At 41.0% G+C, this 27,635-nt stretch overlaps 1 protein-coding gene across 1 annotated transcript in view; it reads right to left on the reverse strand.

Annotated features, from left to right (window-relative positions):
* Positions 1-27,635, reverse strand: part of COPG2 (coatomer protein complex, subunit gamma 2) — a 176,032-nt gene that overhangs the window by 145,453 nt on the left and 2,944 nt on the right. Inside the window, exons 4-5 of the mRNA XM_006861142.1 lie at positions 23,542-23,613; positions 4,217-4,296 (exon numbers count right to left, since the gene is read on the reverse strand). Coding sequence (XP_006861204.1) covers positions 4,217-4,296; positions 23,542-23,613 — 152 coding nt within the window. The remainder of the gene's footprint in view (positions 1-4,216; positions 4,297-23,541; positions 23,614-27,635) is intronic.

Consider the following 27,635-nt stretch of genomic DNA (forward strand, 5'->3'; position numbering starts at 1 on the left):
CGGGGGTGGCAGCGGTGGTGAGGTTGGCCCAGGATCGAGCATTGTTTCGTTCTGCTGTGCATGGGGTCGCTATGAGTCGGTTCCGACTCAATGGCACCTGACAACAACAACAATGTGATGGCAGAGTCTTGCTGTGGCACTGTGGGACAATGCGTCAGACTGCAAAGTTGTTTGAACTGCAAGGTCGGTGGTTCAAGCTCACCAGTTGCTCCTTGGAAACCCTGTACAGGGTCGGAATGACTCAATGGCACTTAACAACAACAACAATGTGATGACTCAAACTGTGGCTGCCTTGTCAGGGCCAAACCAAATGATTTATAAGGCCCCTGGGCCACACATTTCCCACTCCTGCTCTATATTGCTTTTGAGAAGCAGCTGGTGGGTTTGACCTACCAACCTTTTGGTTAGCGGTCCAGTACTTACCCACATCAGCACACCAAGATTATAAATTACCTATACAGGCATACTTGTTTTATTGTGCTTCACAGATGCTGTGTGGTTTTTTGTTTATTTTATAAACAAATTGTGGCTGCAGCAATCCAATATTGGGCAAGTCCATCGGTCCTATTTTTCTAATAGTCTGTGCTCAGTCAGTGTCTTTGTGATACATTTTGATCCTTTTCACCGTATTTCAAACTTTTTCGCAATGCTATTATTGGACACTTCAAAAATTACAGTATAGTGTAAATGTAACTTCTATACGCATCAAGAAACCAAAAAGTTTGTGTAACTCACTTTAACACAATATTTGCTTTATGATGATGGTCTGGAACCGAACCCATAGTATCTCCAAGGCCTGTCTGTACTCATTCTAGGGCATTTGGAAATTATTAAAAGGGTTTCGGAAAACAAGCATTTGCCATAATCCCAAACACCTTGTTATAACCTACCCAGGTTTTTTTTTGTTTTTGTTTTTTGTTTTCTACCCAGGTATTTTTAGCCACATTTGGAAACATGTATTCATAAAATATATTTTAACTGAGATTACATGGAATAGAGTCTTGAATCCAACTTAGCACGTTGGTAACTTTCCCATGCCATTAAAGATGCTTTGAGAAGATTTTCAAAAGCTTAACCTATGATTACAACATGATGCATTGAATCAAGCAAAGGTAAACTCGCAGATTGTTTATCCTTCTGGTGAGTGTAACCACCTCCACAGGACAGACGTCTTTCGGTGCCCTTTCTGACTCTTTTCTTTTCATTTGTAAAGCATGCAGTTCACTGCTTGGTTTTGTTTTTGTTTTTTTAAGATGATTTATTTTATTTATTTTGTTGTTGAGAATACACCAATTCAACAATTTATACATGCACCATTCAGTAACAGTGGCTACATTCAAGCTGTGCAGCCATTCTCATCCTCCTTTTCCGAGTCGTTTCTCCCCTATGAATAGCAACTCAATGACCCCTAAGGTTCCCATGGGAGCCCTGCGGTTGCTGCTGTCAATGTGATCCCATATAAATAGTTATTCATAGAGCAAAAGGCTCAAGGCAGACTTTCTTTACTAGTTAAAGTAAACTATTGTTTGGTTTTAAGAAGAATTCGGGAGTATTTTTAGTTTAAGGTTTAAACATCATCTCAGGGCAAGAGTTTCAGGGGTTTATCCAGCCTTCATGGCTCCAGAAAGTCTGGAGTCCATGAGAATTTGAAATCCTGTTCAGTTTTCCCCCTAGGATTCAGGATTCTCCTATGAACCCTGATTAAAATGTTCAGCGCTGGTAGCTGGGCACTATCCAGTACTGGTCTCATGGCAAATGAGGCAGCTGTTTCGGGAGGCAGTTAGCAACACATTCCATCCCTTTTCCTAGTCTGGACTTTCCTGTTTGCCATGCAAACATACACCAAGTGTTGTACCTTGAACAGCCACTTGCAAGCTTTTAACACCCAGACTGGGGCAGATTATCCAATAAGCAAGGTAAGCATGGGCTTACTTGTGCTGATTTACTAATCTGAAATGAACAGTTTCACATGAGTTTTATGTGATGAAACTGTTCACTACATATTAATAAGTAAACACAAATAAGCCTGTGCTGTCTTTGCTTACTGGGTACTCCATCCTATCAGGGATGGTGAATCTAAAGCGTGATTTGGGGCTGTGGGATAGATGACAGCCACACGTAGAAACAGAATCTCTCATGTGGAGAAAAAATATGCAATTATTTATTTTAGATTAGTAAGTAAGCACAAGTATTGCTTACAGGGCAATCTGACATTGATCCTAGTCACTATGTATCAAACTAAGAGTTTAACAAAAACACTAAATATGATTATTAGATCACTTAATTGGGAAGACAGTTCCACAGAAATGCTATTACTTAGTGCAAAAACCATGTGAGAGCCATGCCTGGCTTCCCCCCCAGCTTCACAAGTAAGGAAGAGAATCCAACTCAAAATCAGCCTAAAGCCAATTCCTATGACATGGAGATCAAAGAATGCCTCCACCCTACAACCTTCTTTATCCTATTCTGGCACCAACCATCCCTCCCCAAAGCTTCACATCTGGGTTTGATAATCCATTGTCATGACCACACAGAACTCAGAACAATACTCACGGTTATGAGCTTTATTAGGGATGTGAACGGGGTGTAATTCAGGATCAAAACCAACTCAGGGCACAACAGTTCCCCAGTCAGGACTCCTGCGTCTGCTATATTACAGGCATGTCTTATTCTTGTCTTCTGCCGCTTAGCCACGTGGTCCCTTGGCCTCTACCTCAGCCTATGCCCTAGAGCCCACCCACAGCTACTCTGCTTCTCCATGCCACCAGGTTTGCCATTGCCTCTGCCACTGTCTCCTGAAGTCTCAGGCTCTACCTTCTTGATAGTCCTGGGATCTTCCATCTCTGGTTTTGAGATGGCTCCTTTAAAACCTAGCTGGAGGATAAAACTAACCAATCACAGCCTTAGAGTCCTGTATACCTTATATGCATGGTCCCACCCAATCACTTGGTTGGAATTAAGGAGACACTGGACACAGAAACCATATCAAGTAAATTCAAGGTGCCACACTTGACCAAAGGAATAAACCCTTTCCATATATTCAACAAATGCTGCTAAACTTCTTTACAGAAAAACTGAATCAACTTATAATTCTACCTCCTGTGGTGTTGTGTGGTGCTGTTATGATAAGCACTGGACTACTAACCACACGATCAGCAGTTCAAACCCACCATTCACTTCTTGGAAACCCTACACAGAGTCACTATGAGTCAGAATCAACTAACTGATACTTAACAAAAACAACTTGAATAACAACATTAGTCTTCTCCAACCCTTGTTGTTGTTGTTATGTGCCGTGGAGTTGATTCCGACTCATAGCAACCCTATTCAGGGTTTCTGAGGCTGTAAATCTTTACGGGAGCAGAACGCCTCATCTTTCTCCCGCGGAACAGCTGGTAGTTTTGAACTGCTGACCCTCAGGATAGCAGCCCAATGCGTAGCCACTACGCTTACCAGAGCTCCTTCTCCAACCCTTAGAAGCACTGAATACTGCTTTTGTTGTTGTTGTTGACAATTTGGTAAGTCAAAATATTGTAATTCATTCTTGCATTTGAAGTTTGCTTCTCTTTAATTACTTAGTGAAAATAACCCTGAATATAAAGCGTGATTTATTATGAAATGACAATTTCTTATGAATTGTCATTTTTTTAAGTACAAGCATTCTTTGTGTAATATGAGCACTATCCTAGCCATGTATTTGTTGCAAGTATTTTGCTTGACTGTAGCACTTGTCTTTTGAATTTGTTTCTATAGTCTTGCAATATATCTGATTTTTTTAGTTTAGTACAATCAAGTCTACATTCCTTATCCAGTGTTGGCTTTTTTTCTTTGCTTTTCAAGATAGAGATGGTGTCACATGATGACAAACACATTTTAGACAAGGTTACTTTAAGCTATAGTGTTGTTGTTGTTGTTGTTGTTGTTGTTGTTGTTGTTAAGTACCGTCAAGTCAATTCCAACCCACAGCGACACTGTATAGGTTTTCCAAGGAGCAGCTAATGTGCTTGAGCCACTTGACCTTGCAGTTCAAATGGCTTTGCAGTCTGGTGCCTTAACCCACAGTGTCACACCAGGCCTCCTTAAGCTCTACATAGTCTTTTAAATCCTTATTGACTTTCTTACAGTGAAAAAGGAAAGTTCATAGAACAAGAGTGCAAATGTTCCATTCAATACATAAACTCCACATTAGAATGCATAGGCATAAGCATTTACATACCTGCTTGTGACAATGATCACATCTTCAGAGATGGTTGCCATTTCCTTGATGGTGAGGTAACACATTCTTCTCAATGTTTGCTGAAAATGATTTATAAAATAAAGGAATACCTTTTAAAAAATGGTTTGAGGTAAGGACTTCAACCAACTATATGTATTTAGAAGTGATTTTAAAAAAATTCTCATAGATTCAAAAATACTAAAACATCCCCAAGACACAAACAACGAATACACCAAAACAATGTGGAACAACTAGACAAAAGTGAAAACTTCAAGGAAATCTCTGGGTCTTTTCAGGGACAACCAGATTGACACTCAGATAGCATTACACAGAGTCTAAAGACAGATGTTTTCAACATGTTCAAGGCTTGTCCTGGAAATTTTAATTTAAAAATTCTTTTAAAAACATGTACAGAGACCAGCATAAAAAACCACCACCAACAACAACAACAACAAAACATGTACAGAGAGAAGCACAACCTGTATTTTCCTCAGTTCAGTGTATACAAACATATCTTCTGAATCCTAAATCATTCATGGTTAGATAATCAACTTCCACTTTCAATGATCATTTCTATTACCAATTTCTAGCTGGATATCTGTCTCCAAAAGAAGTGCTAAACAAAGACGAATAAAGCTTCACCTACCCGTCTCCGAATCACCTAAACTCTCTTACTTATTCAGATGCTATGGGCAGTATCAAACACCAACCTGCCCTAGACTGGCTGGCCTCATTCCCTACCCAAACCGAAAATCAAACCCATGGCCACAGAGTTGATTTTGACTCCTAACTACCCTACACAGACTTTCTGAGACTGTAAATCTTCGTGGGAACAGACAGCCTCATGCCCTAGTCAGAGACTTCAATTTCTTCTATGTAGGAAAATAAAAAGATCTGAGTCTCAGCTCTAGAACCTATGCTGGACATGGACGCTGGTGGAGTCTACCAAGTCCACTCAAGAGAAAAGAAGGGAAGGGAATCCTATAAGATTAAATCCATATAAAATCACTCCCAGAATGAGAAAGCCCACCCTGAGTGGGAAAACACTGAGGAAAAGATCTAAAATCTAGTAGATTAAAATACTGACTTCTAGGAAATAAAATGAAAGAATCTGAAAATATAGGCAAGGCAATAATCTCAGGCAGATAGTGCTTATGAGGAAAGGAAGTGACTTAGAAAGGGAGAATTCCCAACTCATTTGATAAGGCTAGCATCACTCAAACACAAAGCCCAGAATAAAACCTGAAAAGAAAAAAAAAAAAAAAACCTACACAGCAGTATGTTTCATTATCAAAAATCCTTTAACAACTTTCAATAAACAGAAACCAAACAACCCTGGGTCTCACAAATGACTAAGTACTTGACTACTACTAGCTGGAAAGTTGGTAGTTTGAACCCACTCAAAGGTGACTTAGAAAAAGAGATATTTACAAGACACACACTGAAAACTATAAAAGTACTGTGGATAGAAATTAAATACATCTAAATAAAGGGAGACATGTGCCATGTTCTTGGAACAGTAAACTCCATAGTGTTAAAAATGTCAATGCCTCACAAATTGATCTTCAAACTGAATGCAATGCTAATAAAAATTCCAGCAGGGTTCTTGTGAAAGTTGATTCTAAAATCCACATCAAAATGCAAAGGGCTCAGAAGGGCCAAAGTTACACACACACACACACACAAAGACTTGCACTACTTTATTAAAAATGTACTATAAAGCTACAGCAAACAAGACTGTATAAAGTATTGCTGTAGCCCCACGGAACAAATCACAGCTGCAATACTGGAAAGGATCAAAGTGTTTGTAACTTAACTGCAGATCCCAGAGCAAAATTCAAGAATAATTATCCTGTCATGCTTTCTTATCTAATCTGTCAATCTCTGCCTTTTAACTTGGGTGTTTAGTCTTTTTACAGTTAATGTAGTTAGAGACATGGTTGGACTTAAGTTGACCATTCTGTTTTCTATTTATGACCTGTGCTCTTTGATCCTTTGTTCTCAGTTTTCTGCCTTCTCTTGGGTTAATCAAGTATTTATAGAATTCTATCTCCTCTACTGGCTTTAAAAAAACACCTTTACTGAGATACAATTTATATATACATATGTATATACACACGTACATACTTACTGAAATATAATTCAGATTATATTAAAACCTTTCAGAACCCAATAATGAGAAAGCAAACAACTCTTTTATTCTTTTTTGAATGATTTTAACAGATCCTTCACCATGGAAGATAGCTGATAGACAAAACAAGCAAATGAAAGACATTCGAGATCATTAGTCATCTGCTTTTGTTGTTGTTGTTGTGTGCCGTGGAGTCGGTTCCGACTCAGCGACCCTACACAGGGTTTCCAAGGTTGTAAATCTTTACGAGAGCAGACCGCCTCCTTTTTCTCCCGCAGAGCGGCTGGTAGTTTCGAACTGCTGACCTTGCAGCTCGCAGCCCGATGCGTAACCACTACACTACCAGAGCTCCTTAGGAATATGTAAATTAAAATGACACTGAAATATCACTCCATACCTACTACAATGGCAAAAGAAAAAGGAAGGGAAAAACGACATGAAAACCACTGGCGATACCACGTGCTGGCTAACATGCAGAACCACCAACACCCTGAGACAACTCTGGTGGGAATGTAAAATGGACCACCACGTTGGAACACAGGCTGGCCTTTTCTTATAAATACATACCTACCATATGAGCCCTGGTGTGGCGTTATGCTATAGGATAAGCACTGGACTACTAGCCGAAACACAGGCAGTTCAAACACAACAGCCACTCTCAGAAACCCTATACAGGGTCGCAATGAGTCAGAGCTGACTTAACAGCACAGAACAACAACAGCTGTATAACCCAGTACAAAGATAAAGCCTTATGTTTACACAAAACTTGGTACATAAATGTTTATAGCAACTTTATTCATAATCATCATAGACAATCCAAATATCCTTCAACCAATAAAGGGCTAAACAAACTGAGGTACACCCATATAGTAGAATACTGTGATGAAACAAACCAGAATGAAAACACGGGATGAACTAGCATGGATACATTTCAAATCCATTATGCTAAGTGACTGAAAGAAAACGCAAAAGGTTTCATAGAGCATGATACCATTCATACAACATCCTGAAAAAGGCAAAACTCTACAGAATAAAAGAGATCACTGGTGGCCAGAGGCGGAGTGTGGGGGGAAGAAAGAATACAAAGAGACAGGAGAACTGTCTGAGGTGACAAAAAGGCTCTAAATCTTAAAAATCTCTAAGTTAAGGAGTGGTGACACTACTTACCTATACTACTATATGCATCTGTCAAACTTATAGAACTGTTTTCCTAAAAAGAGTGAATTTTATTGCATGTAAATTTTATTCTTCCTTCTCCTCGAAAAAGTGGTAAGTAAATGAAAAGACAGCTACATACTGAAAGACAATATTTGCAAAACACCTTATCTAGTAGAGCCATGAAGTACACTGAGCTCCATAGAGACAGCGCTGGGCCAGGCAGGGCCAGACGGTACTGGGCCGACTCTGTGCCTTGCGGATGGAAAAAAAAAAAAAAAAAAACTAAACATGGGCAAAGGAGATCCTAAGGAGCTGAAAGGCAAAATGTCATCCTATGCATTTTTTGTGCAAACCTGCCGGGAAGAGGACAAGAAGCAACACCCAGATGTTCAGTCAACTTCTGAGAATTTTCCAAGAAGTGCTCAGAGTGGTGAAGACCATGTCTGCTAAAGAGAAAGGAAAATTTGAAGACATGGCAAAGGCAAACAAGGCCCATTATGAAAGAGAAATGAAAACCTATATCCCGCCTAAAGGGGAGACAGAAAAGAAGTTCAAGGATCCCAATGCACCCAAGAGACCTCCTTCAGCCGTCTTGTTTTGTTTGGAGTATTGCCCCACAATCAAAGGCGAGTATCCCAGCCTATCCATTGGTGATGTTACAAAGAACCTGGGAGAGATGTGGACTGATACCGCTGCCAATGACAGGCAGCCTTATGAGAAGAAGGCTGCTAAGCTGAAGGAGAAGTATGAAAAGGATATCGCTGCCTACCAGACTAAAAGAAAGCCCGATGCAGCCAAAAAGGGAGTCGCCAAAGACGAGAAAAACGAGGAAGATGAAGAAGAAGAGGAAGACGAAGGGGATGAAGATGAAGATGATGATGGTAAGTTGGTTCTAGTGCAGTTTTTTGTTTTTTTTGGGGGGTTCTCTATAAAGCACTTAACTTTCCTGTATACGACTCACTCCTTTTAAAGAAAAAAAAGATTGAAATGTAAAAAACCAACAAACATTATCTAGTATAGGACTTGATTCTGAATATAAGAGGGGGCTTCAAAATGTTTGTTGAAAAATTCAATTTATCTTTCAGTTCCATTTTCCTATGAAATCTTTGAAGTTCTCTCATAAAAAGACCACTTACAGTACAATAATAGTAAGGCAAATAATCTATATTTTTAAAGTAAAAGATTTAGATATGTCATAAAAGACAAATGACACTTCATCAAAGACATATGGCAAATAGCCCATGCAAAAAAAAAATATATATATACCAAAAAAAAGTCATTACTGGGGAAATGTAAACCCAACAATCCCATTACAAAGGATTAACCAAAAAGAAATGAAAACCTAGATCTACACAAAAACTTGTAGTACTTAAAAATATTTAGCAGCTTTATTCATTGTACCAATAAACAGGAAAAAAACCTCAATACCCATCAACTTGTGAATGGGCAAACTGGACTACATTCATACAATAGAATGTTGTTGTTGCTAAGTGCGGATACTCAGCAATTAAAAAGGAGTAAACTACAGATAGGCACACGTGAAAAGTGTAATCGATCTCAAAAGTTAGAAACTCAGCGAAAGCAGCAGGCTATAAACATCATAAAAGACTGCATTCTGCACCCACCCCTCACTTATTGGCACAATTGGTCCAAGACCAAGTCATTATGCAAAAATCGGCATTATGCAAAAACATAAGATGTCTATAGCAGACCACAAACTGAAGAATGACTACCTCATTACAAAACTGCCAAATCACTGAGAATCATGGTCCAGCCAAGCTGACACATAACTTTAACCATCAAAGTGGAAGTTATTCTCACCACATACCTCCATACTCATTATCGTCGGCTGTATAATACTCAATCCTCACCACTGGACTAATAAACAATATTCACATTAATGTAAATGTGTAATGCTGGATAACAGGACAGTCAGTAAGGAGTAGGTTTTTCTGTATGATTAGATGAAATTCCAGAAAATCCAAAACTATATTGCCAAAAAATAGAACAGCAATTGCCAGCTACTGGGGACAGAGGAGGGGATTAACGACTAAGGTATATGAGGAAATATTCTGGGGTGAGGAAAAGTTCCTATCTCATGACTGTGGTCCATTACTCGTCTGTCAGTTTGTCGTACTATGGTGGCTTGTGAGTTGCTGTGATTCTGAAACCTATGCCACAGGTATTTTAAATACCAGCAGGGTCAACCATGGTGGACAGGTTTTAAATGAGCTTCCCCAGATGAAGACAGACTAGGAAGGAGTGACGAACTAATTCTGTCTATTATTTAGTCACTGAAAACCTTATGAATAGGAGAGAAACGCTGTCAGATATAGTGCCAGAAAATGAGCTCCTTAGGTTGGAAGGCACTCAAAATGCGACTGGGGAAGAGCTGCCTCCTCAAAGTAGAGTTGACCATGATGACACGAACGGAGTAAAGCCCATTGGAGAAAAGTCCATGGGGTCTTCATTTACTGATGGGACACAACTCAAAATGAAGAGAAACAGCTGTAAACATCCGTTAATAATCGGAACATGGAATGTACGAAGTATGAATCTGGGAAAATTGAAAGTTGTCAAAAATGAAATGGAACGCATAAACATCAATATCTTAGGCATTAGTGAGCTGAAATGGACTGGTATTGGCCATTTTGAATTGACAACCACATGGTTTATATTTACTATGCTAGGAATGACAAATTGAAGAGGAATGGTTTTTGCATTCAGTGTCAAAAAGAACATTTCAGTCATGAGGTACAACGCTGTCTGTGATACCATAATATCCATGCGCCTACAGGGAAGCCTAGCTAACACCATTATTATTCAAATCTAGTCACCAACAATTAAAGCCAGTGAGGATGAAATAGAAGAATTCTACCAACTTCTACAATCTGGAGCTCTGGTAGCATAGTGGTTACAAATTGGGCTGCTAACCTCCGGCTGTTTCATGGGAGAAAGATGAAGCTTTCTGCTCCCATAAAGATTTGCAGCCTCGGAAACCCTGTGCAGGGTCGCTATGAGTCAGAACCAACTCCATGGTACTTAACAACAATAACAACCAACTTCTACAATCTGAAACTGATCAAACATGCAACCAAGATGTATTGGTCATTACTGGTGATTGGAATGCAAAGGTTGAGAGCAAAGAGGAAGGATCAGTAGTTGGAAAATATAGCCTTGGTGATAGAAATGATGCTGGAGAATGCAGGATAGAATTTTGTAAAATTAATGATTTGTTCATGTCATATACCTTCTTTAGACAGCATAAGAGATGTCTATACACATGGACCTCACCAGATGGAATACACAGAAATCAAATTGACTACATCTGCGGAAAGAGACGATGGAAAAGCTCCATATCATCAGTCAAACAAAGTCAGGGGCAGACTGTAGGACAGACCATCAATTACTCATATGTAAACTGAAGCTGAATAAAAATGAAAACAAATCTACAATAGCCAAAATATGACCTTGAATATATCCCACCTGAATTTAGAGCTCATTTGAAGAACAGGTTTGCTACATTGAACGCTAAAGACCAAAGACCAGATGAGTTGTGGAATGACATCAAGAACATCATACATGAAGAAAGCAAAAAGTCATTGAGAAGACAAGAAAGATGGAAAAGGTCAAATGATAATGAAGGAGGAAATCCAAGGTGCATTGAAGGAACTGGCAAAGAACAAGGCACCAGGAATTGATGGAATAAAAATTGAAATCTTTCAAGAAAGTGAGGCAGCATAGGAGGCACTCACTCATCTCAGCCAAGAAATTCGGAAGACAGTTATCTGGCCAACTGATTGGAAAAGGTCCATATTTGTGCCCATTCCAAAGAGAGGTGACGCAACAGAATGTGGAAATCATCAGACAATCTCTTTGATATCCCATGCGAGTAGTTTTACTAAAGGTAATACGGAAACGGCTGCAAGCATACACTGACAGAGAACTTGCAGAGATTCAAGCAGGATTCAGAAGAGGTCATGGAATGAGGGATCATTGCTGATATATGATGGATCTTGGCTGAAAGCAGAGAATATCAGAAAGATGTTTACCTGTTCTTTATTGACTACACAAAGGCTTTCGATTATGTGGATCATGACAAGCTATAGACAACATTGTGAAGTATGAGTATTCCAGAACACTTGTGCTCATGAGGAATCTGTACCTGGACCAAGAGGCAGTTGTTCGAACAGAACAATGGCAACACTGAATGGTTTAAAATTAAGAAAGGTGTACGACAAGGTCGTGTATTCTTTCACCATACTTACTCAACCTGTATGCTGAGCAAATAATCCGAGAAGCTGGGTTCTATGAAGAAAAATGTGGCATAAGAATTGGAGGAAGACTCATTAACAACCTGCAATATGCAGATGATACAACCTTGCTTGCTGAAAGTGAAAAGGACTTAAAACATTTACTGATGAAGATCAAAGAGCACAGCCTTCAGTATGGATTACATCTCACTGTAAAGAAAACAAAAATCCTCACCACTGGACCAATACACAATATTCTTATCAATGGAGAAAAGACTTCATTCTTCTTGGATCAACTATCAACACTCAGGGAAGCAGCAGTCAAGAAATCAAATGAGCATTAGGCAAATCTGCTGCACAAGACCTTTGTAAAGTGTTGAAGAGCAAAAATGTCAGCTTGAGGACTAAGGTGCGCCTGACCCAAAGCCATGGTATTTTCAATAACCTCATATGCATGAGAAAGCTGAACAGTGAATAAGGAAGACCACAGAAGAATTGATGCATTTGAGTTATAATGTTGGAGGAGAATATTAAAAGTGCCATAGGCTGCCAAAAGAACCAATAGATCAGTTTTGGAAGAAGTGCAGCCAGAGTGCTCCTTGGAGGCCAAGAGGGCCAAACTTCATCTCTCATACTTCAGACATATTGTCAGGAGGAAGCAGTTGCTGAAGAAGGATAATATGTTTGGTAAGGTGGAGGGTCAGAGAAAAAGAGGAAGACCCCCAACAAGATGGATTGGCCAAGTGGCATCATCGATGGACTCAAGTGTGGTAACAGTAGTGAGGTTGGCCCAGGATCGGGCAGTGTTTTGTTCTGCTGTGCATAAGGTCACTATGGGTCAGTACCAACTTGATGGCACCTAACAACAACTTGCAACAATTAGATAAATGTAAAAAACGGTGTATTTTAAATAGCAAGTTTATGTAAATTATGTATGAAAGTACATAAACTATCATTTATATTTTAATATACACAAAAGCACTTATTATTATTTAGGGACACAGACATGTAATACATGGGTGAAAACATGGACAGGAGACTATCAATGCAGTAGTGCCTTTCTGGAAAAGGAAGGCATTCCACACGCTACTGTTATGATCCCAGTTTTCCACCCTGAAAAACTCACCACACTCTACCACCATCCCCCACCCACAGACACTGCCTGTTGTCCTACCCGTCTGAGAGAACTCTCCAGGCTACTCAATGAAGCCAACCTCTCCTCTAATACACTGGCCTTCAAACCCTCCTGCCCACTCCTGGACGAAGTTCCTGCAATGGTCACCTCCCCGCTGGCACCATCATTGCTGCCCTCTCCCTTGGGTCATTCACGTTAGTGTGCAAGCACTCTACAACATCACTTCTGGTGGTTTAGCAAGACTAAGCTGGAACTATGTTCCTAGAATCCCACTCCCAGCATGACTCCAATGAGGCAGAAGGGAAATTTGCATAGCCACTGGAAGATGCAAATGAAGTGCATTACTGACATTCTGGGCCAGCTAATTCTTTGTTTTGGGGGGCTGCTCTGTGCATTAGCAGCATCCCCTGCTCTACCCACTAGATGCCAGTATCATCACCCCACCCTCCTCATCTGTAGTAATGAGAAACATCTGCAAGAATTTGCCAAAGTCTCCAGTTGAGAACCACTGTGCTAGAGGTATTCCCTCTGGCCCTCACTCTTGTTTCCTCCTCCTTGGAGACCTGTTCCTGCTCCACTTGCCAACCTTCTGACCAACATTAACCACGTATCCACCAGTAGACACTTGGGATGCAAAATCACATAGCTACAAAGATGCAAAAAAAAGGCTTCCTTGACCATCATTCCAGACCCTCTTCATGACCCCAGTGTAGTAGCTGAAAAAGTCGAATTTTCTAGTTTAATCCCTCTAATAAATATCTTATTAAACAATGCTCACAGTGGTTCTGCTTTCCTGATCGAACCTTGAATCATTGGTACAAGAAGTGATTAAAAATTGGCTACCTAAAATGAGGGGGCGATAAAGGTATGAAGTGACTGGTTTACAAGGTTTCAAGGGAGAGTTTAGTTTAAGAGTGTGTAGGGGAAGAAAGAGACCCCACTGAATCGTTTTCATCTTGTCTAGATGAGTCTGATAAAAAGAGATGGGGATAAGATTCTTAAAATTCAATAGTAATTGGTATCATGACTGTGACTGTCACAATTGTAAAGGTAGAAGTTTTGTAACAAAAATGGGGGAGTAGTTAGTCTTACAGTCCAGAAACAAAGGACCCTAGGATCATCAAGGGAGAAGAGCACAAGCAGAATATGAGAGACCTTATCCAGAGAAATATGAGAGACCTTATCCAGAGAAGCAGGGACACCAGAGATGGAGGCAGAGATGGGGACATGGAGAGAGGGAGCAGCTAAGGACTGCAGACTCATGGAAAGAGAGGGACTGAGAGCTGATGGCCAGGAGGCAGACTTGCAGAATGTGCCCTTTGGTGGTGTAAATTATTATATATGCCTGAGTGTTTTTTAAAAAACATACAAAGAGCTAAAATGAATAGAGAGAAATACTGTTAAATGATGGTACATGGAGAGAATTATAATCATTGTAATGAAATTAGGTGTGTGATTTGTTGAATGCAAAACTGATGATCTGCTCTATAAATTTTCACTCAATCCACAATAAAAACCTTAAAAAGAAAAAAAAGTGATTAAAAGGAAACAGGACCCTCGGGATGAAGCTGGTTCTCTGGTTTGCTAAGTGGTATCAATGAGCCTATCACCAGTGGTAAAAGGGACACTGGCTGCCTGTAGCATGTACTGGTACTACGGTGACTTTAAATCATTCCCTGTAGACAAGTGTAATCAAGGACTCAGAGAAGACAAGGCTTTGGAGAACCAAAGAGTTGGTGCCACAGAACACTTCAGTGAAGAAAGTTTTTAAATAATGGTTAATTAGTTGCTTCTACATGCACTGGCTCAAGGGATCATTATGAGTCAGAATCAACTAGATGGCAACTGGGTTAGGGAAAGAAAATGATGAGTTCAGAGTTTAAATTCCCAGCTCCAGATCTGAGAAAGGGATAGAGATTTTCTGATGTAACAGCCTTATTGAATGTGACCACAGGGCTGAGATTTCCAGAAGCATATCCAGAGGGTGGCTAAACTGCAACATAAATTCAATTTACAACCTTTCAGGAATCTATCTTGAAATCAAGACTTGGAGAATGGTGCACTAAATGTAGCCTGCACTGAATGAAGTTGAAATGCCAGAACTTCCTGGGCATATAGCAGAAGAAGGTATTCAAAAGAACAGGGAGATGGGGATGCTAACGTGTATTTATTATGTAAGAGCATACCCTCTCCCTGTGTTTGCCAAGAGGACACTGCCCTCCCCAGCACACTGAGAATACTTAGGAGAAGTGAGCCCAACATCCTCACAGCGCTCTGGGGCAGCTATTCTCTACAGGAAACAAAAGACATGGAGAACTTGCAACTGAAGTAGACACCCTGAATTCTAAGAACATGATGGCATGCTGGTGTGGCAGGGGCCAAATGGCAGCACTTGACTACCAGAGACACATGCTGAGTTTGCAGAGATCTTTACCACTGGCTAACTGACTGTAGGAGTCCTGGAGTGGACTGCTAACCCCACAGCTGGTGGCTCACACCCACCAGCAGTTCCTTGGAAACTCTAAAAGGGGTTGCTGTGAGTTGGAAGTGACCCGCTGGCACTTAACAACAACTGACTGGTGTCCCTAGGCCGGGGTGGATGAGCAGGCTACTCCCATCTTGACCAGCAGTCTGGAAGATAGACGCTTGACTTCAGTCACCTGCACAGAATCACAGCCCATCAATCAATTTCCAGACCTGAATCTGTCCACAAATCTCGAACTCCCTGAATAAAAGAGACTAAGAAGTCCCTTAAGGAAAGATGCTGACAGAAATATACACTATAAATTTTCTCACAATTTCCCCCAACGGACTCATCAGGGTGACTGCATTTTTTTTTTTTTAGGCTTCCCAAAATTTGGTTGCTGTTGTTTTGTGCCGTTTATAACTCAGAATAGTTCCATCTCCAGAGAATCTTTGGTATAAGACCAAAGATTTGTACATTCCGGAGAGAAACCAGAGTATACTCCGCATTTTTAAAAAGGGAAAACAATCAGACTTTTCAGAAACCCCTGGAAACAGGCTCGGAACTGACACTAATTTTTAGAGGCCCAAAATGCCAGTACAGTCCACCAATCCGAGTAGAGGCCAACGGAGGACCTACAGTAACCACTGGGAGTTTGAGCTCACTTTCCACCTACAATGCTCGTCTGTCAGTTTGTCCATCTGTAGTGGCTTGTGTGTGGCTGTGATGCTGGAAGTTATGTCACTGATATTTAAAATACCAGCAAGGTCACCCATGGTGAGGACAGGTTTCACCTGAGCTACTAGATGAAGAAAGACTAGAGGAAGGAAAGACAGACTACTTCTGAATGTTCAGCCACTGAAAGAAAACCTTGTGAACAGCAGTGGAATACTGTCAGCACCAGAAAACTGGATCTTGAGACATTATGGGTCTCACCAGCATCTTGTTAGAGAAAGTGCCGGGAGATGAGTCCTTCAGGCTGGAGATTGGGAAATGCTGCCTCCTGAAAATAGAGTTGACCATGATGAGAGGCGAATGAAGTAAAGCTTTCAGGACATTCATTTGTTGAAGGGCCCAACTCAAAAGGAACAGAAACAGCTGCAAAAATCCATTAATAGTAGGAACATGGTATGTACAAAGTCTGAATCTAGGAAAGTTAAAAGTTGCCAAAATGGATTGCATTATCAATATGGACTGGCATTGGCCATTTTGAATCTGACAAACATATGGTTTGCTATGCTAGGAATGACAAGTTGAAGAGGAATAGTGTCACATTCCTCATCAGAGTATTTCAAGATCTCTTTTGAAGTACTATCTGTGATAGAATAATAACTGCATATCTACAACAAAGGTCAATTAATGACACTATCATTCAAATTTATGTACCAACCACTATAGTCAGTGAAGATGAAATTGAAGAATTCTACCAATGTCTTGAGTCTAAAATGAATCAAACATGAGATCAAAAAGGTATATTTATAATTACTGGTGATGGGGATGCAAAGGTTGGAAACAAAGAGGAAGGATTAGTGGTTGGAAAATATGGCCTTGGTGATAGAAATGATGCTGGAAATCACATGATAGAAATTTGCAAGATCAATGACTTCTTCATTGCAAATAACTTTTTGAAACAATGTAAAGGACTACAGACATGGACCTCATCAGATGGAATACCCAAAATCAAATTGACTACATCTGTTGTAAGAGACAGTGGACAGCTCCACATCATGAGCCAAAACCAGGCCAAAGGAAGACTGAGTAACAGGCCATCAATTGCTCCTATGCAAGTTCAGGCTGAAGGTGACAAGAATTAAAACAAGTTCACGAGAGCCAAAATATGACCTTGAACATATCCCACCTGAATTTAAAGATCATCTCAAAAACAGATTTGATGCATTAGACACTAGTGAGGGAAGACGAGAAGAGGTGTAGGATGATATTCAGGAAGAAAACAAAAGCTCATTAAGAAGACAAGAGAGAAGGAAAAAACCAAAATGGATGTAAGAAGGGACTCTGAAACTTGTTCCCCATTGTAGAGATACTAAAACAAATGGAATAAACAAGGAAGTAAAGAGTGAAACAGAAAATTTCCAAGAGCAGCTCAAGAAGACAAAGTCAAGTATTACAATGAAATGTGCAGAGACCTAGAGTTAGAAAACCAAAAGGGAAGAACATGCTCAACATTTCTCATGCTAGAAGAACTAAAGGAAAAGTTCTTGCCTCAACTAGCAATACTAAAGGATGCTATGGTCAAAATATTGAATGATGCAGAAAACATTGAAAGAAGATGGAAGGAATATACACAGTCACTGTACCAAAAAGAAATGGTGGTTGTTCAAACATTTCAACGGGTAGTACATGATAAAGAGTGAATGGTACTTAAGGAAGAAGTCTAAGCTCCACTGAAGGCATTGGCGAAAAACAAGGTTCCAGAAATCGATGGACTACAAATTGGAATGTTCCAACAATGTCTTCAGTTCAAATCGCTCTCAACACAACAAACTGATGAAGCACTGGAGGCTCTCACTCATCTATGCTAAGAAACTTGGAAGACAGCTACGTGGGCCAACTGACTGAACTAGATCAATATCTGTGCCAATCCCAAAAAGAGGTAACCCAACGAAATGCAGAAATAGTTGGACAATATCATTAATATCACAGGCATGCAAGTAAAATTTTACTAAAGATAATTCAAAAATAGCTGTAACAGTACACTGACAGGGAACTGCCAGAGGTTCAAACTGGATTCAGACGAATACGTGGACTCATGTCAGATGGATCTTGGCTAAAAGCCGAGAACACCAGAAAGATGTTCACTTCTGCTTTCTTGACTATGCAAAGGCTTTCAACTATGTGGACCATGACAAGCTATGGACAGCATTTCGGAGACTAGGCATTCCGGAATACATAACTGTGCTCATAGGGAATCTGTACACAGACCTAGATACAGTCATTAGAACAGAACAAGGGCACAATGAATGGTTTAAAATCAGCAAAGGTGTGTGCCAGAGCTGTATTCTTCCACCACACTTATTCAATCTGCAAGCTGAGCAAATAATCTGAGAAGCTGAATTACATGAAAAAAAACATTACATCAGGATTGGAGGAAAACATATTAACAACCTGCAGTATGCACATGGTATAACCTTGCTTGCTGAAAGCAAAGAGGACTTAAAATGCTTACTGATGAAGATCAAAAACCAGAGCCTCCAATCTGGGTTGCACCTAAATGTAAAGAAAACACAAACTCTCACCCCTGGACTAATAAATAACATCATCATAAATGGAGAAAAGATTGAAGCTCTCAAACACTTCATTTTGTTTGGGTCCACTATCAACACTCAAAGGAGTAGCAGTCAAGAAATCAAACGACATATTGCATTAGGCAAATCTGCTGCACGAGACCTCTTTAAAGTGTTCATGAGCAAAGATGTCAATTGAAAGACTACGGTGTGCCTGACCCTAGTCATGATATTTCCAATAGCTTCATATGCATGTGAAGGTTGCACAATGAATAAGGAAGACTGTAGAAGAATTGATGAGAGTTATGGTGAAGAAGAATATTCAAAGTGCCATGGACTTTCAGAAGTATAAACAAATCTGTGATAGACGAAGTACAGCCAGAATGCCCCTTAGAAGCTAGGACAGCAAGACTTCGACTCTCATACTTTGGATCTATTATCTGGAGGGACCAGTCCCTACAGAAGGTCTTAATGCTTGGTAAAGTGTAAGGTCAACAAAAAAGAAGAAGACCCCCATCGAGATGGGTTGACACAGTTGCAGCAGCAATGGGCTCAAGCTTAACAACGATTGTGAGGATGGTACAGGACTGGGCAGGGTTTCGTTCTGTTGTGCACAAGGCCGCTATGAGTCGGAACCAACTCCACAGCACCTAACAGCAACACTTAAACAGCTAAGTCAACTCCTCAGCTTTCTGCCATAATCTAGTCTTCAGGGACTTGATCATCTCTCTATATTCCAAAAATATTCCATCCCCCTTTATCCATGATATCAGCCTGACCTGACAAACACACGGTAACAATTACCCTAGACATCTTGATGAGACCCATGTATTAGAGTAGGAAACCATTCAGGAGCCTATCACCTTGGTGATAATTCTAGAGGTCCAGCAATGCAGATAGTCCCTTAAAAGGTCAATCTATCACTAGAAAAGGGGCACAATGCCATGTGGACTTTGATTTGGAGGCAACATATACCTCAGTGGACTCTTAGTGCAGAGATGCAGGATCAGCACTCTTCTGATAATCACAGGGTTGACAGTTCAAACCCATCAGTTGCTCCTTGGAAACCCTCTATAGGGCTGCTATGAGTCAGAGCTGATTCGACAGCACTTAACAACAACAACAATATACCTCATTGGGAGCACAGCCGCAGCTTCATACCATAAGCACAACTACAAGCCACAAGGTCTGTGGTTAAATCTTACTAGCTGCTCCACAAGGCTTTCAGCTCCCATCAAGAGTTAAAGCCTCAGAAACCCTCTACAGGGTTGCTATGAGTCAGAACCGACTCAATGGCACTTAACAACAACAATATACCTCATTTGGGAATGCCATGCCAATGTATTTTCATTTAAAAAAAAACTCATAAAGCTGCCAGTTTTAAGAGGGACCCAGCACTAAAGCAGACTCTGCAGTAGCCAAGACAGCCATGGCAGTTGCTTGGTGACTTAGGCCACGTGACTCAGTGCAGCGATGGTTTCTGAAGTGTCTGTAGCAGACATGGTAACTGAGCTGAAGGTCACCAGTTACTCTGTGGGAGAAAAGATGGGGAAGTCTGTCTCTGTAAAGACTTACACCCTTGGGATCTGGATGGGGCAGTTCTACTCTGTTTAACAGCCATCACTAGACATCGGAATTCACTTGAGGGCAGTGGTTTGGGGTTCGGTAGCAAAGGGAAGTCTTTACTGGACCCCAACAAATGAATCACAGGGCAGACCCTTAGGACTCTGGAGCAAAGTTATACCATCCTCTACAAATAACAATGTGCCTTGTGAGAAATGTGCCTCTGGAGATGATACGAGCCCAGAGTCAAGACTGAATACTTGACCACGGCCACTAAGTTACCATGTGACCTACACTGCCATGATACACTGGATGCCGTCTGAGCCACGAAGTCATAAAGCTATGTGTGCACAGCAGCTCTCCATGAGGTCAGGCTCAAGGACGCCTTGAAGGCCTAAGTCAGTCACCTGAGCAAGTGGCTCTTCCTGCTACCCTGTCCCCTCTCTATCAACCTGCACCTAAAACCAATGAACAGAGGAAGGGAAAGAAAGACCAGGTGTGCTTTATAGATGAGTTTGCAGTAATCAACCAAGAAATGGCCTATAGCTCCTGAAAGACAGTGGTTTGGGGACATTTCAAGCAGAGCACCTGGTTGGTAGTGGGTCTAACATTAATTCATGGGTAGAAGGTGCCAGGAGTCAGAATCACAACTGCTAATGGTATGACTGGATAGTTAGGGTATGGATCTAACTGTGTCCTGCAAAAATCATGGGTATAAATCCTAACATCTGTGCCTGTGGTTACAGTCCCATTTGGAATGAGTTGTCTGTATTATTTTCATGAGCTCAATCTCTTTTGAGATATAAAAGAGATTAAACAAGCAAGCCAAAGAAACAGATGGGGGAAGAGATGCCAAAGCACCGGAAGACCGCCAGGAACAGCGGCTCCGAAGAAGCAAGGCGCTTCCCATAGTGTCAACACCAACACAGAGAAAGCCTTTCGCTAAAGTCAGAGCTCTGAGTTTGGACTTCCAGCATTCTAAACTTCAAAAAAACACATTGCAGTTTGTTATAGCCACCCCTTTGTGGTATTTCAGTTAGTCCCTTGGAAGGAACACAATTGGAAATTCAGTAAAGAGGAGGTCTGGGGAGGAGGAATGTGAACAGGCCTTTTCTGAACAGGCACAGATACTAGTGTCCTATGTGAATTCTCACCAAACAGCAACTTCAGCAAAGTAGGATCTTAATATCAGGCAGACAAGATAACCCAGTCTTTATATGCCAGTCAGTCTCTTTGTCTGATAAACAAAGAGGTGATCATTGTAGAGCTGGAGATTATATATGGGCTCAGCAACACGGACTTCCACTCAGAAAGGCTGATCTGGCTGTAAGTTCTAGCCTAACCTGCCAGCAGCAAAAAAGAATAAAACAATACTAAGTTCCCAACATAAACCACTTCTGCGTAGATTAGCCAAGTATCTGGTAGCAAGATGATTATATCGGACCAGACTATTTTTATAATGGAAGGGACAGCACTGTGGTCTAAACAGGATAGTCTGAATTTAAATTTGCCTTCCTGCTTAAAGGTTTGCACCCAACCTACTATCCACAGAATTCCAGTGTCTTACTGACTGACATGGTATTCCACATCACGTTGCTTACAACTAAGGAATTCAATAGACAGCAAGTCAGTTGCAATAACATACACGTGCACCTCCCATGACTCTTCAAAAGGTGGCCTGTTGAAACAGTGGAGTGACCTTTTGAAGACTCAGTTACAGGAGATGCCAGCTCAGTGACCATACTCGACAGAGCTGAGGTGATGGGGCATGTACTTTAACTCAGCAACCAATAACTGGCGCTGATTCTCCCAGCAGCAGAAGTCAGGAGTTCAGGAATCACCGGTGGAAATGGAAAGAGTTCCTCTCATTCTTACCTAATGACAGACCAGCAGCTTCCCTTTTTTCGACTCTGAACTCGACTGGGCTCATGTTCTGGCTCCCAAGACAGGAATGCTCGCATGTCCACAAGGGGACAGAGCCATATTTTCACTCAACTGGAAATCAAGACTGCCAATTTGGGCTCTTCTGGCCAGTAAGCCAACAGGCAGAAAAAGGGTTGTTGGTTTGGAGGCACGGTGGATCTGATTAACCAAGGGAACCTGGGACGTTACCACACAACACGGAGGAGTCTTCTAGAATACAACAGATCCTCTAGGGCCCCTCTGAGTATTCCCATATCCTATGAAAGTAATTAATGGAAAACTACAACTGAGTCGTGGAAAACCTATAAAGATAGGGCTGCCAATGACCCAGATGATCCAGCAATGAAAGAGTGGATCACTTTCCCAGGCATGCAACCTGCTGAAGCCCTTGCTGAGAGAAGGAGAACATGGGCTCAACAATGAACAAAAGAATTTATAAAAACCATCTAGGACCAAATGGCCATAGAAACGAGGACTGATCGTTTTGAGTATTTCTCCTTAATCTAAAATGATTGTATTTCTACGTTCAACATTTTATTCCCCTTTCTTTTCTTCTTCTATTGGTCTACAGCTAACACAATATTATCAATAGTAGTTAACCTTACATATCAGTATTCAGAAGCTATCAAAGAGGAAAAACTCAGCTAGAAGCATGAACATCACCTAAAAAATGGATGAAATCAATCCTCTTTTAGGGGAGAGTGTTAGCACGTTTTGGTTGTCCACAGAGAAGGACCTCACAACAACTGGAAACAGGATTTTGCTCCTGGTTTTATATGGAAGTCAACTGTGATGAAAAGAAATGCCCATGGACATCAAATGGATATGGGTGAACTGGGGTTGTTTTGAACGATAGCATTTTGGCTAAGCTGAAGCTGTGTTTCCCAGAATCCCCTTTCCTGTAGGACTCTGCATTGGAGTTGGGCAAAAGAGAAATGTGTGTGACATTTAGAAGACAGAAGTGCAACAGTAGTGTGATGCTCTGAAGGCCGGGTTGGCTTACAGCAATGAGAGACAGACACACAGGTGCTGGCAGGTTACAGTCTCTATCACCCTTCCTCCCCAGAGTCCATGTCCTCCTCCCTGGTCCCCATCCACCCCGACTGGTCAACAGCAATCCCCGGCCCACCAGAAACTTGACGGAGGACTTCTAGATGCCATAACCATGCCCACTGCTTTCTCTACCAGCCCACCTCTGCAGCCTCACGCCAGACACCAGACAGAAACAGACTTTATGACCATATGGGTGATCTGTGGGTGAACAGCTTCATCTTATACGCTTAACAGTTTCACAAGTCCTCTAATGAACATTTTGAAATTTTATAAAAGATAAACAACTTTTAAGTACGTTTAAGCACTTCAAGATACCCTTCCCAATTTGCTGTACTCTAATTTCCCTGAGGACAACAACTAAAAAAAGAGTTTTTCAGACCCAAAGGATAAAAAGCACACTTACATCATTAGACTGAAACAATCGAGTCATCGCAAAGAAGGCCTCTGTGGCTTCAGTAGTTCCAAAATGTTCACCCTATGTAAAAAACGTGAAGCGAGTTTTAAAACTTACAGAAAAGACACAGTAAGCATCTCCTCTTTAATCTACTTTTGCAAATATCTTTCAAAAGACAAGAATAAATGTTGTAACATCCTGCTTCATCACTATTTTTTCTTTTAATTTATAAATTCACATGACCGTTTATCCACTCCTTACTGAAAATAACCCATTAGCACACAACATACTACAAAAGTTTTAGATTAATAGTCTTTAACCTTTCAGCAGAGGGGTTGTGCTGACTGTGTAGAGTAAGCATTGGACTGTGAATCACAAGGTCAGAGATTTGAGCCCACCAGCCACTCCGCAAGAGAAAAATGAGGCTTTCTGTTCCTGCAAAAATGCACAGCCTCAGGAATCCTATGCAGGGTCGCCATGAGTCGGTATTGACTCAGCAGCACTTCACCTTTTAAACTGAACCGTTTAAATGCCATAAACTGAGATTCACTAGGAGGAGGAAGCCTACAATGAGGAAAGTGTAATGAAATAAGAATGCTGTTGTTATACTGTGTAAGAGCAGGGATCCATTGCTCAGAACAAGGCTTGCCCTATCAGAGGAGCATGGTGGTGGTCATATGCCACTGAGTCGGTCGGTTCCGACTCACAGCTACCCTGTACCGGGTTTCCGAGGCTGTAAATCCTTACAGGAGCAGAAAGTACTCCTGTGGAATGCCTGGTAGATTCAAACTGCTGAAACGAAAAAGAATTATATATTAGAAATCCCAGCAAACATGGCAAATGAGACCAATGAAAACCAGCTCAATCATATAAAAAGCAAGGCTTCAAAAAGAGCTCCTAGTAGCTATCAATCTGCTGGCAATTGTTCTCCACGACTCACAGCGACCCGATGTACTACAGAACAAAACACTGCTCAGTCCTGAGCCAGCCTCACAACTGTCTTGTTTGAGTCCACTGTTGTAACCACTGTTGTCAATCCATCTCATTGGGCATCTTCCTCTTTTTGACAATTGTTGTTATTAAGTGCCAAGAAGTCGGTTCTGACTCACAGTGACCCTATGCCCTCCAAGGAGCAGCTGGTGGGTTCGAACCTCTGACCTTGAGGTTATCAGTTAGTGCTCATTCTAGGAAAGCTTCACCAGTACTCCTCCGCCAGAGCCACTAAAAGCACGCTTTGGATCAGAGTTCACAAATGTTAATGTGTTTAACAAATCACCTGGGGTCTTTGCCAAAATGCAGGTGTGATTAAATAGCTCTGCAGCGAAGTCTGTGATTTTGCATTTCTTATAGGCTATCAGCTGTGGACATGCTGATGATCTGGGAATCACATTCATCTGAGTAGCAAGAGCTTACGTAACCTCTTCCACTCACCTCTAAAACATTACAGATTGTAGACTCCTTGCAATATTATCATTTCAATATTTATTTTCTTCATAAAAAACAATTCTGTGATGACATGGAGAGATGGAGCGGCTGGGGACTTTAGACTCAGGGAGGGAGAGAGGTTGTGTGCTAATGGCCCTGGGGGAAGGCTTGCAGGGTGTACCCTTTGGTTGTTGGATAATGCATGGAGGGGACTGTAATAATTGCAATGAAACGAAATACGACAGGATGAATGTAAAGCTAATGTTCTCCCATGTAAACTATCACATAAATCACAATAAAAACATTTTTTAAAAAAGCATCCTGTACAATAATGCTAAGCTTAGTCACTTTTCACAACTTCTGATGTCACATGACATCTTATGAGTCCTCAATCTATGTGGCATGCATGTTGTTGTTAAATGTCAGTGAGTCGACTGTGACTCATAGCGACCCTGTATAGGATTTCCGGACCTTGCGGTTCAAACTGACCTTGCAGTCCAGTGCTTTATCCTACAGAGCCACACCAAGACTTCATTTAGCATGCATTGTTGTTATGGGCTGTGGAGTCGGTTCCGACTCATAGCTACCCTGTACAGGATTTCCGAGGCCATAAATCTTTACGGGAGCAGAAAGCCTCATCTTTCTCCCACAGAGCGGCTAGTAGTTTCAAACTGTCGACCTTGAGGTTCCCAGCCCTATTCATAACCACTATGCTACCAGAGCTACGCTACCAGGACTTCATTTGGCATGCATAGAAGAATCCAATTTTGATGAAAAACTTGGGAGCATTTAGGATGAAAGGGAGCATTTACAATGACTTGCATCAGAGTATCCACCTTGCTCCTCAGGAGACTTTCCGGTTTCCTTCATAAAGATTTGGTGTTGGTGCTAAGTGCTGCTGTCAAGTCAGTTCCAACTCATAGAGGCCTTGTATGTATAGGGTCTGCAAAGAGTGGCTGGTGAGCTGCAACTGCCGCCCTTCGGCTCAAACCAAACTTGTGGTCCAGAGCATTAACCCACAGTGCCACACCAGGACCTGTATACTGATAAGCCCATATACTTCTCAGCCATATTGCTAAATCTTAAGTCCCTACCTTCTGACCTGAAATTCAAAGAACACAGAGATAAGTCAATTCTGGTAAAAATATGAATGTTTTAATCTGCAAGGCTCTTTACTAAGAACTAAACAAAGAGAGAAAACAAAGGTTCTCGACCGTGTTCATAGTTCAGACTTCATATTAATTTCCTTATCATGATAATCAAATATTTAACATGTCTATGCTTCCCTGGATCCACTTCAATTACTCAAACCTCTGCTTATATCATGGATTTGGCCAACTTACACACAATGTATATTATAAAAAGAACTATCAAATTGACTTTCCTTAAATGTTGTTAATATACCGTCACAGAGACTATACTAATGAACAGCTATAGTTTATTTAAGGAGCTCTGTTAACGTAGTGGTTGCGAATCGGGCTGTAAAGCGCAAGGTCAGCAGCTGTTCCGCATGTGAGGCATTCTGTTCCCATAAAGATTTACAGCCTCGAAAACCCTGTACAGGGTTGCTATGAGTCGGAACCAACTCCACAGCACATAGCCACCACCACCATAGTTTATTTAAAAGTACATGCTTACTGCTCAATCTCCATTTGCATACAATAAAAACCAATTCAATCTATGGGTGGACTCTCAGTCACAGAATTCAAATTGAAAACTATAATCTTAACATCAAATAGAAACCACCTGAGGAGTCCGTGTATATGTACCTATACATATAGACTCACAAGTAAAGAGGGTTTATGTGTATACACAAACATATAAATATACAAATACATATTAAGTATGCACACACGCGCATGTGTACACGTTTATAAACAGGCATGTATATTTATACATTTATATTTATAAGGGAGCATTGTTGTGGCTCTGTAGGATAAGCATTGACTCCAAAGCTACCAGGTCGCTGGTTTGAGCCTACCAGGTGCTCTGTGGGAGAAAGATGAGGTTTTCTGCTCTAGCAAAGATTTAATGCCTCAGAAGCCCTAAACAGGGGTTACTATGAGTCAGAACCAACTCAGCAGCACTTAACAACAAGAACATAGTTACATAATCTAAGAAACAAACCTGCATTTTCTAAGGCCATAGGCCCTCATAAGAGATTTTTAGTCTGAAAGAAAAAAAAAAAACACTTTACCAATAGCAATGGCAAGGCGAATCTAAGTTCCATACGGGCAAATATTGTCTGATTTTGTCAGTATATCCTCAGGACCTAGAACAGTGTGTAGGAGATCTCTCTGAATGACTGAATGAAAACTACTTCTGAAAACTTAGTAGTGTCCAGTGCTATTCTCAATGCTTTGCCCTCACTACCTCACTTAATCATTACCACTTTACAAAACAATTATAAACATAATGACTATTTACAGACAAGGAAATTAAGGCACAAAACGGGTAAGTTACCTGCGTAGTATCATACTGCTATTAATCATGGTGGTGTTGTTGTTATGTGCCGTGGAATCGGTTCCGACTCATAGCGACCCTGTACAGGGTTTCCGAGGCTGTAAATCTTTATGGGAGCAGAAAGCCTCATCTTTCTCCAGCAGAAAGCTGGCAGTTTCGAACTGCTGACCTTGAGGTTCGCAGCCCGATTCATAACCACTACGCTACCAGAGCTC

The sequence above is a fragment of the Chrysochloris asiatica genome, unplaced genomic scaffold, assembly GCF_000296735.1.
Source record: "Chrysochloris asiatica unplaced genomic scaffold, ChrAsi1.0 scaffold00041, whole genome shotgun sequence".
In the NCBI taxonomy this organism is placed as follows: Eukaryota; Metazoa; Chordata; class Mammalia; order Afrosoricida; family Chrysochloridae; genus Chrysochloris; species Chrysochloris asiatica.